General features: G+C 37.7%; 1 protein-coding gene across 3 annotated transcripts in view; it reads right to left on the minus strand.

Annotated features, from left to right (window-relative positions):
- SUCLG2 (succinate-CoA ligase GDP-forming subunit beta) overlaps positions 1-12,186 on the minus strand; it is a 273,195-nt gene that overhangs the window by 113,523 nt on the left and 147,486 nt on the right. For all 3 annotated transcript variants that reach the window (XM_030307196.1, XM_030307197.1, XM_030307198.1), the window contains exon 7: positions 12,043-12,139. In XM_030307196.1, the coding sequence (XP_030163056.1) occupies positions 12,043-12,139 (97 nt within the window). The remainder of the gene's footprint in view (positions 1-12,042; positions 12,140-12,186) is intronic.

Below are 12,186 nucleotides of genomic sequence, written 5' to 3' on the forward strand. Positions count from 1 at the left end.
AACCTTCTTTTACTTTACTTGAGATATTGGTAGGCGGGGAGTTTTGACTCAGCCTTTAGAGAAATTACCCATCCTCCCCCAGCATAGCTGAAAGGCACCTACCTCTTCAGAGGGGAACAACCACCCTGCAATAATTTACTCCAAAGCAATGACCACAGACTGTTATTCCCAGTTGCTTACAAGAAAATGTTGCTACATTACAACATCCTAGAGTTACAGATCCTACATAGAGGTTTTTTACAAGGGTCTCTCTACCACAAAAATCAAGTACTTTGATACAAGTCTATGCAGAACTGGCATATTAACATCTAAGAATACTTGGCATAAATAAAAGCTCAAACCACAAATTATTTAAAGTAGCACTGACTGTCAAGAAAGAATCTTATGTAGAAGTTAATGTCTGCCAGAATCCTTAGTCTTGCCACAAAATGTCCAACCACTTTACCCACACACTGTGAATACACGGAGCAAATGAGTAATTACTGTCCAGAATACTGCAATCTTAATGATGGAATCCTACAATTACCAAAGGAATTGGCCAATGTTCTCTGCCTGCTGTAATGGCATTTTGTCAGCAGTTAATGACTGGTATAATAATCAATAGGAAAGCAACTTCATTCTTGGCTTTCCACTAGGTTATAAATACATTTTAATTAATGTATTAGTAATTTTAGCTCCTTAATTACTCATTGGCACGACTATTTGTAACTGACACCTTCAAAATGAGTGGACAAAGGCTATAAAATTGACTTCCTAACTGAAGAGTTTCAAATAAAAGACTTCTCGGTCAAAATCAATAAACTAGTAAATCAACATAGGTCCAGGCTGATCTTTGCCCCTTACAAAGGCTACAATTCCAAGCTACTTCACGGAACATAATTAATGGATACGTATGCAAAGTTCAGAAGGCAGTCCCACCTAAACTCTGCAAAACCAGATTTTCAAAAAATGCTCCTTCCCAGGGGTACGTTGGATACACCAAGTCCAGAAATGAGTTCATTATTTGGAGACCACCCCACAAAAACTTTAAACTAGAGCTTGAAAATGGTGATTGTAGGATAAAAGGGGTACCTACAGGAAGAAATAAAGGTGTACATACCGGTATCATACTTGTGGGATAAATGGCCTATCTATAGTGGCCATTTGTTCCCTCTCTGTAGAGAAAACCAAGGACACACCTAGGTCAATGTATGTTACATTCAAGTGCTTTAGCAAGTCAGAAATACCACATAAATAGGAAGGAAGGAAGGTGACTCGGGAGTTAAAAAGGGTGATCCGAAACTGAACTGTCACCCTAAAAGCCTTAATCTTTTTCTGTAGGTGGAGGGCAGGGAGAAAAAAAGCACTTTAAGGAGCTAGACTCTTTGAGACACATAGTTGTTATATCTGCTTATTATTTTAAAAGTGGTCACGGGGCGCCTGGGTGGCTCGGTCGGTTAAGCGTCCGACTTCAGCTCAGGTCATGATCTCACGGTCCGTGGGTTCGAGCCCCGCGTCGGGCTCTGTGCCAACAGCTCAGAACCTGGAGCCTGTTTCAGATTCTGTGTCTCCCTCTCTCTGTGACCCTCCCCCATTCATGCTCTGTCTCTCTCTGTCTCAAAAATAAATAAACGTTAAAAAAAATTTTTTTAAAGTGGTCACAAACATACAAAGGGCTTTCCTGCCTCACTATCCCAGTTCATAATGCCGTATAGCCTGGACATTTTCCCGTGAACTTCACCACTTAGTGAACTCTGGCATCACACACACCGGACACTTCCTAGTCAGACACTTCCAACATCACCCACTCTTAAGCCCAGTGGCCTTGTCTGTAAAACGGGGACCAGAGTATTTTCGACTGCATGGTGTTGGTGCAAGCAGAGACTCTGTGCAAAGCACTTAGCACAGACAGCTGGCACTCACTCATTATTATTATTATCACTACAGCCATACTCCACCCGCACAGCTTTTTTTTTTTTAATATGAAATTTATTGTCAAATTGGTTTCCATACAACATCCAGTGCTCATCCCAACAGGCACCCTCCTCAATACCCATCACCCACTTTCCTCTCCCTCCCATGCCCCACCAACCCTCAGTTTATTCTCAGTTTTTAAGACCCTCTTATGGTTTGCCTCCTTCCCTCTCTAACTTTTTTTCCTTCCCCTCCCCCATGGTCTGTTAAGTTTCTCAGGATCCACATAAGAGTGAAAACGTATGGTATCTGTCCTTCTCTGTATGACTTATTTCACTTAGCATCACACTCTCCAGTTCCATCCACGTTGCTACAAAGGGCCATATTTCATTCTTTCTCATGGCCACGTAGTACTCCATTGTGTATATAAACCACATCTTCTTTATCCATTCATCAGTTGATGGACATTTAGGCTCTTTCCATATCTGGCTATTGTTAAAAGCGCTGTTATGAACATTGGGGTACATGTGCCCTATGCATTAGCACTCCTGTATCTCTTGAATAAATTCCTAGTAGTGCTATTGCTGGGTCATAGGGTAGTTCTATTTTTAATTTTTTGAGGAACCTCCACACTGTTTTCCAGAGTGGCTGCGCCAGTTTGCATTCCCACCAATAGTGCAAGAGGGTTCCCATTTCTCCACATCCTCGCCAGCATCTGTTGTTTCCTGAGTTGTTCATTTTAGCCACTCTGGTGTCTGGTGCTATCTCACTGTGGTTTTGATTTGTATTTCCCTGATGAGGAGCGACGTTGAGCATCTTTTCATGTGTCTGTTGGCCATCTGGATGTCTTCTTTAGAGAAGTGTCTATTCATGTCTTCTGCCCATTTCTTCACTGGATTATTTGTTTTTTGAGTGTGGAGTTTGGCGAGTTCTTTATAGATTTTGGATACTAGCCCTTTGTCTGATATGTCATTTGCAAATATCTTTTCCCATTCTGTCAGTTGCCTTTTAGTTTTGTTGATTGTTTCCTTTGCAGTGCAGAAGCTTTTTATCTTCATGAGGTCCCAACAGTTCATTTTTGCTTTTAATTCCCTTGCCTTTGGACGCACTGTTTTCTTACACTCAGCCTCACAATGCTGCAGCCCAGGCTAGATTCTCCCCTCTTCCTGTCCCTAGAAATGACTTGTAACTTGGTCCCCTTTCCCGATAACCCTAGACTTCTATTTACAATAAACTGAAACTAAAGCCTACTGGAGTTTACAGATGTACAAGTTGCCTATGATTTTCAGTGAAATGCCATATTCAGAAAACATAAGAATGTCCCACAGGAAAGATTTTAATGGTTGGCCTTTCCGGCTTTGTAACTGATGGGAGAAGGAGATTATTGTCTAAAGGCAGAGATGCCTTTGGTGACCCTCAAATCACACACCACACCTTTGCAGAAGGCCAGTGTGGCCAAAGATTGGTATAAAATAGCCCCAAATGAGAATCTAAGTCAGGGGATGGCAAAGGATAGCTGTTGGGACTGGAATGCAGCCACACCCATTCGTTTACATATTTCAGTAGCTGCTGTCCCCAGACAATAGCAGAGCAGACTCCATACAACAGAGGCTCTCAGGCCCTTTACAGAAAAAGACTGCGGATCACCAAGCACCATGTCACACTTCTCCTGCTGCTATAGCCTCAGGTACCAAACTTATTACAGTGAAAGAGAAACTCAGAAAAGTGCAGCTGGCATGAAAACAAAAAAGCATAATGGGAAAAATAAACAAAAAACTCGCAGCTTGCACAAAAGGTGTGGATTAATCCCTGAATATTGATGGACTCTGACATGCTTGTTTCCCTCTGTTAAGACTGTCCAAGTACACTTTTAGAATGAGCATGTTAAAAATGGATTGATGTCTATGTGAATGGCAGGGCAATAAAATAAATCTGCTTACTCAAACCTTAGCTTTTTCATTTATTATAACAACAAACTATGGTAAAATGTATGTTTGGAGGTACTGATCTTGGTTCGACATAAGATTTTGAGTGTCACATTAATGAAACCTCAATTCCATAGAAATTTCATCCTGAACAAAGGCCATTCTGTGTACAAAGTGGGTGAAAAAACATACCTATTAATATTTATAAAACAATTTTCACCATCAAAAGCACATTGTTACATGCTTGATAGATTATACAAATGAATTTTCCTTCTGAACAAATATCAAAGAAAGCTGCGGTACTTAGATTCATAGGGCGTTGTGGTTTTTTTGTTTAGCGGTGTGAGATTCTGTGAGTTGCCAATTCACCAACCTAGATGAAGAATCTGACTGGCGGTAGCAGCCTCTGACCCTAGAGTTTCAACAGAAGAATGTGCTACAGAATTAAACAAAAGAAAACTACATTTCAGAGGGGAATTCGCATACAAAAGGAACATAAAAACAGCAGGAAATGAGACTGTCATAATTAGTTTGAAAAATAATCTGTCTGCAAGCACTGCACTGTATTTGATTTGTGTTAAGTAACCATAATGGGCTACTGAAATGCACCTTGCCAAGATGGCCTTAAAATGCTGATACTTTAAAATTGGTCCCACTTTCCATTAAATAGCGATGTTCCAAGAGTTGTACACTTTTTAAAACTTTTCTGGAGTTGCTGTGAAAGAGAAAATAGATACGAGGCAGGAGGGGGATTTGGGTGAAGGTAGAGAACTGAAAATGTTCTTGAAAATAGAGTCTTATGTATAAAGAGAAAAACAGAGACAAACACCCACCAACAACATGGGCACTTGCTAACATGAAGCAACAGGGTAGCTATTTAGGGAAATTCATTTGAAGCAAGAAAGGGATTTGATGTGCAAATTAACTTTGGATCACTCACCCCTAGCTCTCATGGAGTCTTGGCCAGGTAGTCAGGGTTTCAAATTGGGTTTCATCCCTTTAGCGTGGTGAATGGATTTGGGCTCCAAATGATGAAAATGCCTTGGAGCAGGAATTCTCAGGACTCACTGGTAGGTGAGGTGAGATCATTTTCTGTGCTGTGTATCGCACAATGTCTCTGGCCTCCACACACAAGAGGCATGTAGCATCCTACACTCGCAGTTGTAATAAACAAAAACGGTGCTAACTAGATTCACGGTGGTGATCACATGGAATCACTGTGTTGTACACCTGAAACTAATACAATGTCACATGTCGGTTATATCTCAATTAAAAAGTCTCTAGGTATTGGCAAACATCTCCTGAGGGGACAATATGCTCATTCTCCTCACTGAAAAACATGAAAGACACCAACAAAGACGTCTGTGTACAGCCAGATCTGCCTGAAAGTGGGAAGAAATGAAATAGAACATAAAATCCCACAGGAGCTTGCAAAATAGATGAATGAATGCATGGATAGGTAGATAAATAACAATAAACAAAACCTTGCTTCTAACTTGGCCACATATTTAATGAATTAATTCTGGCAATTCAACTGGACAAGCAAGGAAAATAGTTAATTTCTCTTCGAATATTTAATTAACAGTTTACTTTCATGTCAATAAAAGTTAGGCCAATTTGGTAGACACGTTGTGACTCAATGTCCCTTTCTGCATTGAGAAAATGCCTTTCTCCTATACGTGTGCTTCCAGCTCAGTGATTGGTCTACATACGGATATGTGACCCACGCAGGGCCAATTGGAAACATTGGAAAAGACTGCTATGGTTCCCGGGGGAGAATGATGGAAACTGGGAGCTATCTTGGCTGTTACTTCAGAAAGCCCGTCTGACAAGCCAATTCTGAGGCAAGCTGGGCTGGAAGATCAGAGAATCCCTACTTCCCTTCATGCCCTAAACCAGTCCACTCCGTAGACTTCCCTGTTATATGAGCAAAATAGGTATCCTTCCCTGACCTGGAAGCTTTTTAACAAAAACTAGATTGATACAGGTTTCTGTCACTAACAACCATTATAATCCTAGCTAACAGTCACTAAATTACATTACAGTCAATGATGCCAAATGATATTCTTTGACTCAAATTTTTAATCACATTGGAAAAAACAATTCTTGGACTACAGTTTTTTCCCCACATTAAACATTTCCCATAGGTGACCTAGCAGCATAGATGTTATCAAGATCACCGTTGTTCATTCAACCGGGTATCATCTGCTGTGCAAATATATGACCAATCATCTGGACGTTTAAAAAATGGTCCTCATTAACCAATGGAAGATGGAAGAAATTCTCTTACAAAGAAGCTCTGCAATGAATAAGCTTAAAGTAAAAATGTCTGGTGTGATGCCAAGCTCCTTAAACTTCTAAATTAAGAGTCATTATTAAATCACAATTTTAATGTGAAATGTTATAGGCTCTGCTATTACTGATCTAAATGGAAAAAATTAAATATTCACATTATAAATATTAAGGTTATTAATACTTCTAGGATATAAATGATTTTTTTTACAGCTCCTAAATAAAGGATTGCTTTAGGGGATTGTGACAATGATGAAGATCAATTTGTACGTTTGGTCATTAATCACCATTTCCTAATTGGGTTTAATTTGACTACTGCTCATTAGAGTTATAAACCAACATACTCATTTAATTGTGATTATAATTCAATAGCTGAACTTTTATGGTACAATGAACAAATTAATAGCTAAAGATAATTCTGCTCTTAAAAATATCACATAAGACTTATGCTTTAATGAGCTGTATACACGGAATATATTTTATGATGATTCCTTTAAAAAAGTTCAAGAATTTCCTTTCTCTTGATAGTTCAAAAAAAAAAAAAACTTCCAATTTCCTGAGGTTTTACAAATACACGCTAGGGAAAATTTCTTGTATCCTTATAACCCGTGACTGACAACTTACCAAAGAGTTGAATGAAAGTAGTTGAATGAATGATTTTTATCCAACTCCTTGGCTGAATTTCCATTTTTTTAAAAATATGAAATAACCAGGTTGCTTACGCATACTAGTTTGAAAAGCAAGCCATGACCTTTAAGAACTTCTATTGAACTTCCTTCTCTTTTGTTTCTGGGATGTAATTAATAGCCACTCAAGGCAGCACGAATTTTGACTAACATTCCCAAACTGGAGACTACATCCAGATCACTCTGATAAAAGTAAATTAACAGTTTAAAGAGAAAAAAAGGTAGAAAAGGCGGCAGTCTGGTATGTAGAAACCAAAATGTACACTGTCCTGAGAGAGACATGGGTTCAAATCCCAGCTTCACTAACTGGATGTCTACGGTGGAGTCACACTAATTTTCAGTCCTCTGTAAAATGGGGATAATAACTCCTCTTATTTTTCTGGGTTGCTATAAGTAATAAAAAAGAATGTATGTAAAAGTCTATCACAGTACACTATGTCATGTGAGTTCAAAACAGAATCTTCTTCCATTCACTTCCTCTCTATCTGAAATACTGATGATTTTATAGTCAGACAGAATTTTTAAAATATTTACAAATAAAGGTAGTTTGCTTACAAATGACCCATCAAATAAAAATCTGGTGGGTCACATGTGTAAAACATGGAATATATTATTTTCAATGGCTTCCTAAACATTAGCTATTTGTCTATCCTCACCTGAAATCCTTACAAGAAAAAAAAAAAAAGAAAAAAATAGGTAAAAAGATGAAATCCATACCTTTTCTGTTTACTTTTCTTATAGCTATCATTTAACTATTTGTCAATGAAAATGGAGAATTTATTAGAAGAATACAGAAGCCTCCACCAGAAACACCAAAAGACTCATGGAGGGAATTGAGGGCTATTTCGTATTAGTTCAAGTGCAGTTGGTGACAATTAAATTTTTAAACAAATCCTAATCTTTGTATGATGTTTTACTTTCAATGTCTATTATTTGTTTGACTTTCAAAAGGATAAGAAATAATAAAATCATAATAGCGAACGCTTTGGTACCTCTTACCATATGCTATGTTTTGTTCTGAGAACATTACCTTCATAACAACCTTCTAAGGCAGGTATTAATATTATTGTCCCCATTTTGTATTTTTTAAAACATTCGGGCGTAATTAACATACAGTGTTATATTCGTTTCAGGGGTATGATATAGTGACTCAACAATTCTACACATTACTCAGTGCTCATCACAATGAGTATCTTAATCTCCTTCACCTATTACACCTATATCCCACACCTACCTCCCTTCTGGCAACCACCAGTTTCTTCCCTGCATTTAAGAGTGTGTTTTTTTTGTTTGTCCCTTTTTTGTTGTTCGTTTTCTTTCTTAAATTCCAAATGTGAATGAAATCTTAAGGTTTGTCTTTCTCTGACTTAATTCAACTTAGCATTATATCTTCTAGATCCATCCATGTTGCAAATGGCAAGATTCCATTCATTTTTATGGCTCAGTAATATTCCACTGTATGTACATACATACATATGTATATATAAGTGTATATGTATTTATATGTATGTGTGTATATATACATAGGTGTATACACACACCACATATGCATACACACACCACTTCTTTATCCACTTATCTATAGATGAACATTGGAGTTGTTTCCATATCTTGACTATTGTAAATAATGCTACAATAAACACAGGGGTGCATATATACTGAATTCGTGTTTTCGTTTTCTTTGGGTAGATAAATATCCAGTAGTAATTCTATTTTTAAATTTTTGAAGAATCTCCACATTGTTTTCCATGGTGGGTACACCACTTTGCATTCCCACCAACAGTGCACAAGGGTTCCTTTTTCCCCATATCCTCACATACACTTGTTTCTTACGTTTTCTATTTTAGCCATTCTGAAAGGTCTGAAGTGATCTCATTGTGGTTCTGATTTTTTTCCCTGATTATGAGCGGTGTTAAGCGTCTTTTCATGTGTCTATTGGTCATCTGTATGCCTTCTTTGGAGAAATGTCTGTTCATGTCTTCTGCCATTTTTAATTGGCTTAGGTTTTTTGGTGTTGAATTGTGTAAGTGCTTTATATATTTTGGATATTAACCCCTCATCAGATATATCATTTGCAAATATCTACTCCCATTCAATAGGGAGTACTCCTAAGTCAATACTCCCAATTCAATACTCCCAATTCAATACTCCCATTGTCTTTTTGTTTTGTTGATGGTTTCCTTTGCTGTGTAAAAGCTTTTTATTTTGATGTAACCCCAGTAGTTTATTTTTGCTTTTGTTTCTCTTGCCTCAGGAGACATATCTAGTAAAATATTGTTACAGCCAATGTCAGAAAAATTACTGCCTGTACTTTCTTCTAGGATTTTTTTTTATGACTTCAGGTCTTAACATTTAGATTTTTAATCCACTTCAAGCTTGTTTTTGTGTATGGTGTAAGAAAGTTGGTCCAGTTTCATTCTTTTGCATGTAGTTGTCTGGTTTCCCCAACACCATTTTTTAAGAAACTTTTTCCCATTTCATATTGTCTCCTTTGTCATAATGTCTCTATTTTTGTACCAGTACCATACTTTTTTGATCAATATAACTTTGTAGTATATCTTGAAAACCGGGATTGTGGGGCGCCTGGGTGGCTCAGTCGGTTGGGAGTCCGACTTCGGCTCAGGTCACCATCTCGCGGTCCGTGAGTTCAAGCCCCGCGTCGGGCTCTGGGCTGATGGCTCAGAGCCTGGAGCCTGCTTCCGATTCTGTGTCTCCCTCTCTCTCTGCCCCTCCCCCGTTCATGCTCTGTCTCTCTCTGTCTCAAAAATAAGTAAAACGTTAAAACAAAATTTTTTTTTAAAAAAAGAAAACCGGGATTGTGATACCTCCAGTTTGGTTCTTTTTCAAGACTGCTTTGGCTATTCAAGCTCTTTTGTGACTCTATATAAATGTTAGGATTACCTGATCTAATTCTGTGAAAAATGCTGTTGGTATTTTGATAGGGATTGCATTAAATCTGTACACTGCTTTGTTTAGTATGGACATTTTAACAATATTTGTTGTCCCGATCATGAGCATGGAATATATTTCATTTGTGTCATCTTCAATTTCTTTGACCAATGTTTTATAATTTTTGGAATACAGGACTTTCACATTGTTGGTTAAATTTATTCCTAGGTATTTTATTATTTTGGGTGCAACTGCAAATGGGATTGTTTTCTTAACTTCTCTGTCACTTCATTATTAGTGTAGAGAAATGCAATGAATTTCTATATATTGATTTTGTATACTGTGGCTTTACTGAATTCATTTATCAGTTCTAGCAGCTTTTTAGTGGAGTCTTTCAGGTTTTCTATATATATAGTATCACGCTATATGCATACAGTGAAAGTTTTATTTTTTTCCTTTCCACTTTGGATTCCATTTATTTATTTATTATTCATTCATTCATTCATTCATTCATGTCTGATTGTTGTGGCTAGGACTTCCAGTACTATATTGAATAAAACTAGTGAGACTGGACATTCTTGTCTCTTTCCTGATCTTAGAGGGAAACCTCTTAATCTTTCACCATTAAGTATGCTGTTACCTGTGGGTTTTCATAGATGACCTTTATTAAGTTGAGATATGTTCCCTCTAAACCTACTTTCTTGAGAGTTTTTATCACAAATGGATATTGTACTTTATCACATGCTTTTCCTGCATCTATTGAAATGATCGTAAGGTTTTTATCTTTTCTCTTGTTGATGTGATGTATCATTCCGATTGATTTGCAAATATTGAACCACCTGGCATCCCAGGAATAAATCCCACTTGATCACAGTGAATGATCTTTTCAAAGTTTTGTTGAATTTGGTTTGCTAATATTTTGTTAAGGATTTTTGTATTTATGTTACTCAGAAATACTGGCCTACAGTTTTCTTTTTTTGTAGTATCTTTTTCTGGTTTTTGTATCAAGGTAATGCTGGCCTCACAGAATGGATTTGAAAGCTTTCCTTCTTGTTCTGTCTTTTGAAATATTTTGAGAAAAGTAAGTATTAACTCTTATTTAAATATTTAGTATAATTCACCTGTGAAGCCACCTGGTCCTGGAGTTTTGCTTGTTGGCAGTTTTTCCTGGACTATCTGAGAAGAGAAGCATCTACGAATGTGTGGTGCTCGTCCATTTTGTGTGCGACAGCGGATGCTTACACAATCACCAGTCACCTCATTTGACAACCACTCGATACGACAGTTACCATTTTTACCACTCTTTCGGAGTAAGAAACAAAACAACAAACAAACTCCAAGGCTTAGCCCAGGTCTGTGGCCAGAACACGGCAGACCCAGAATTTGAACCCAGGCCCCTTTGTAAAACAGTGTACTGTCCACCTCGGCTTACTAGCCGGTTGTATTTGCACATAACAGATCACCTAATGTACCAACTCAGTGGCAAATCCCTCTTTACGAACTGCCCACAAAATGCTAGATACCATACAAGACATTGGGAGTGAAATGTGCTAAAAAAAAAAAAAAAAAAAAAAAGACAAGGTTTATGGAACTTACATATTGGTATCCATATCCTATCCACCTGATATCCCAGCCTCTACCTTTAAACACAAGCACATTCACAAGCTTTTGTTATCGAATTAAAAAGAATTTACTGAACACTAGCTGTATATAAGGCACAGGGAAATGGTGATGGGTGCTGACAAAGAAAACAGTTCTTTATATTTTTAATTACCTGATGGGTAGGAAAAAACCTTCCCTGCAAGGGAAGTTGGGGAAACATTTTCCCACCTGAATCAGAAGCTAAGTAACTAAGTAAGTTGGTAAGTAAGTAAGTAAGTAAGTTGGATTGTGGGCACTAGGGTCTCACTATGATGATATAAATCCAGCAGGGGAGGACAAAGTGATTTTGTACAGATTTAGGCAAACTAAAAATCTTCAAGCATTTCTAGCTCCATAAAAAGCAGGTGCATTCATTATACCCCAATGGAGAGGATCCCATTTCTACCCAAATTTTTACCACACTATAAGCAAGAATGGCCCCGAAGAAACAAGGCGGTGCTGGTGGATGGATGTTTCCAAATAAAACAAGAAGGAGCTTCCCCTGAGGCCTGGCATCTGACTGCAAACAAACTCAAGTCCTGAAATGTTCAACCATATCACGGAGCATTCGAAACCATAGCAGAAATTAAATTACTGAACAAAATGAATGCAAAGCTACTGCTACAGTCTTTTGTACAATTTAATTCATAGCTTGCATAAATGAATATACTCATTTGTTTCTTTGTTGTTGTTGTTGTTGTTGTTGTTCTGGTTACCTTGTCCTTCTGGGGTTTCACCAAAGGGATTCACTTCCACCTGAGTGGCATCAATTTTCAGGAAGAGATTATACAGCTTCTTAATTTGGTCTGCAGCCTAAACAGGATCAAATACAATGAAATTACACCAAAGCAGTAAAAGAA

Source organism: Lynx canadensis, chromosome A2 (assembly GCF_007474595.2).
Source record: "Lynx canadensis isolate LIC74 chromosome A2, mLynCan4.pri.v2, whole genome shotgun sequence".
Classification (NCBI taxonomy): Eukaryota; Metazoa; Chordata; class Mammalia; order Carnivora; family Felidae; genus Lynx; species Lynx canadensis.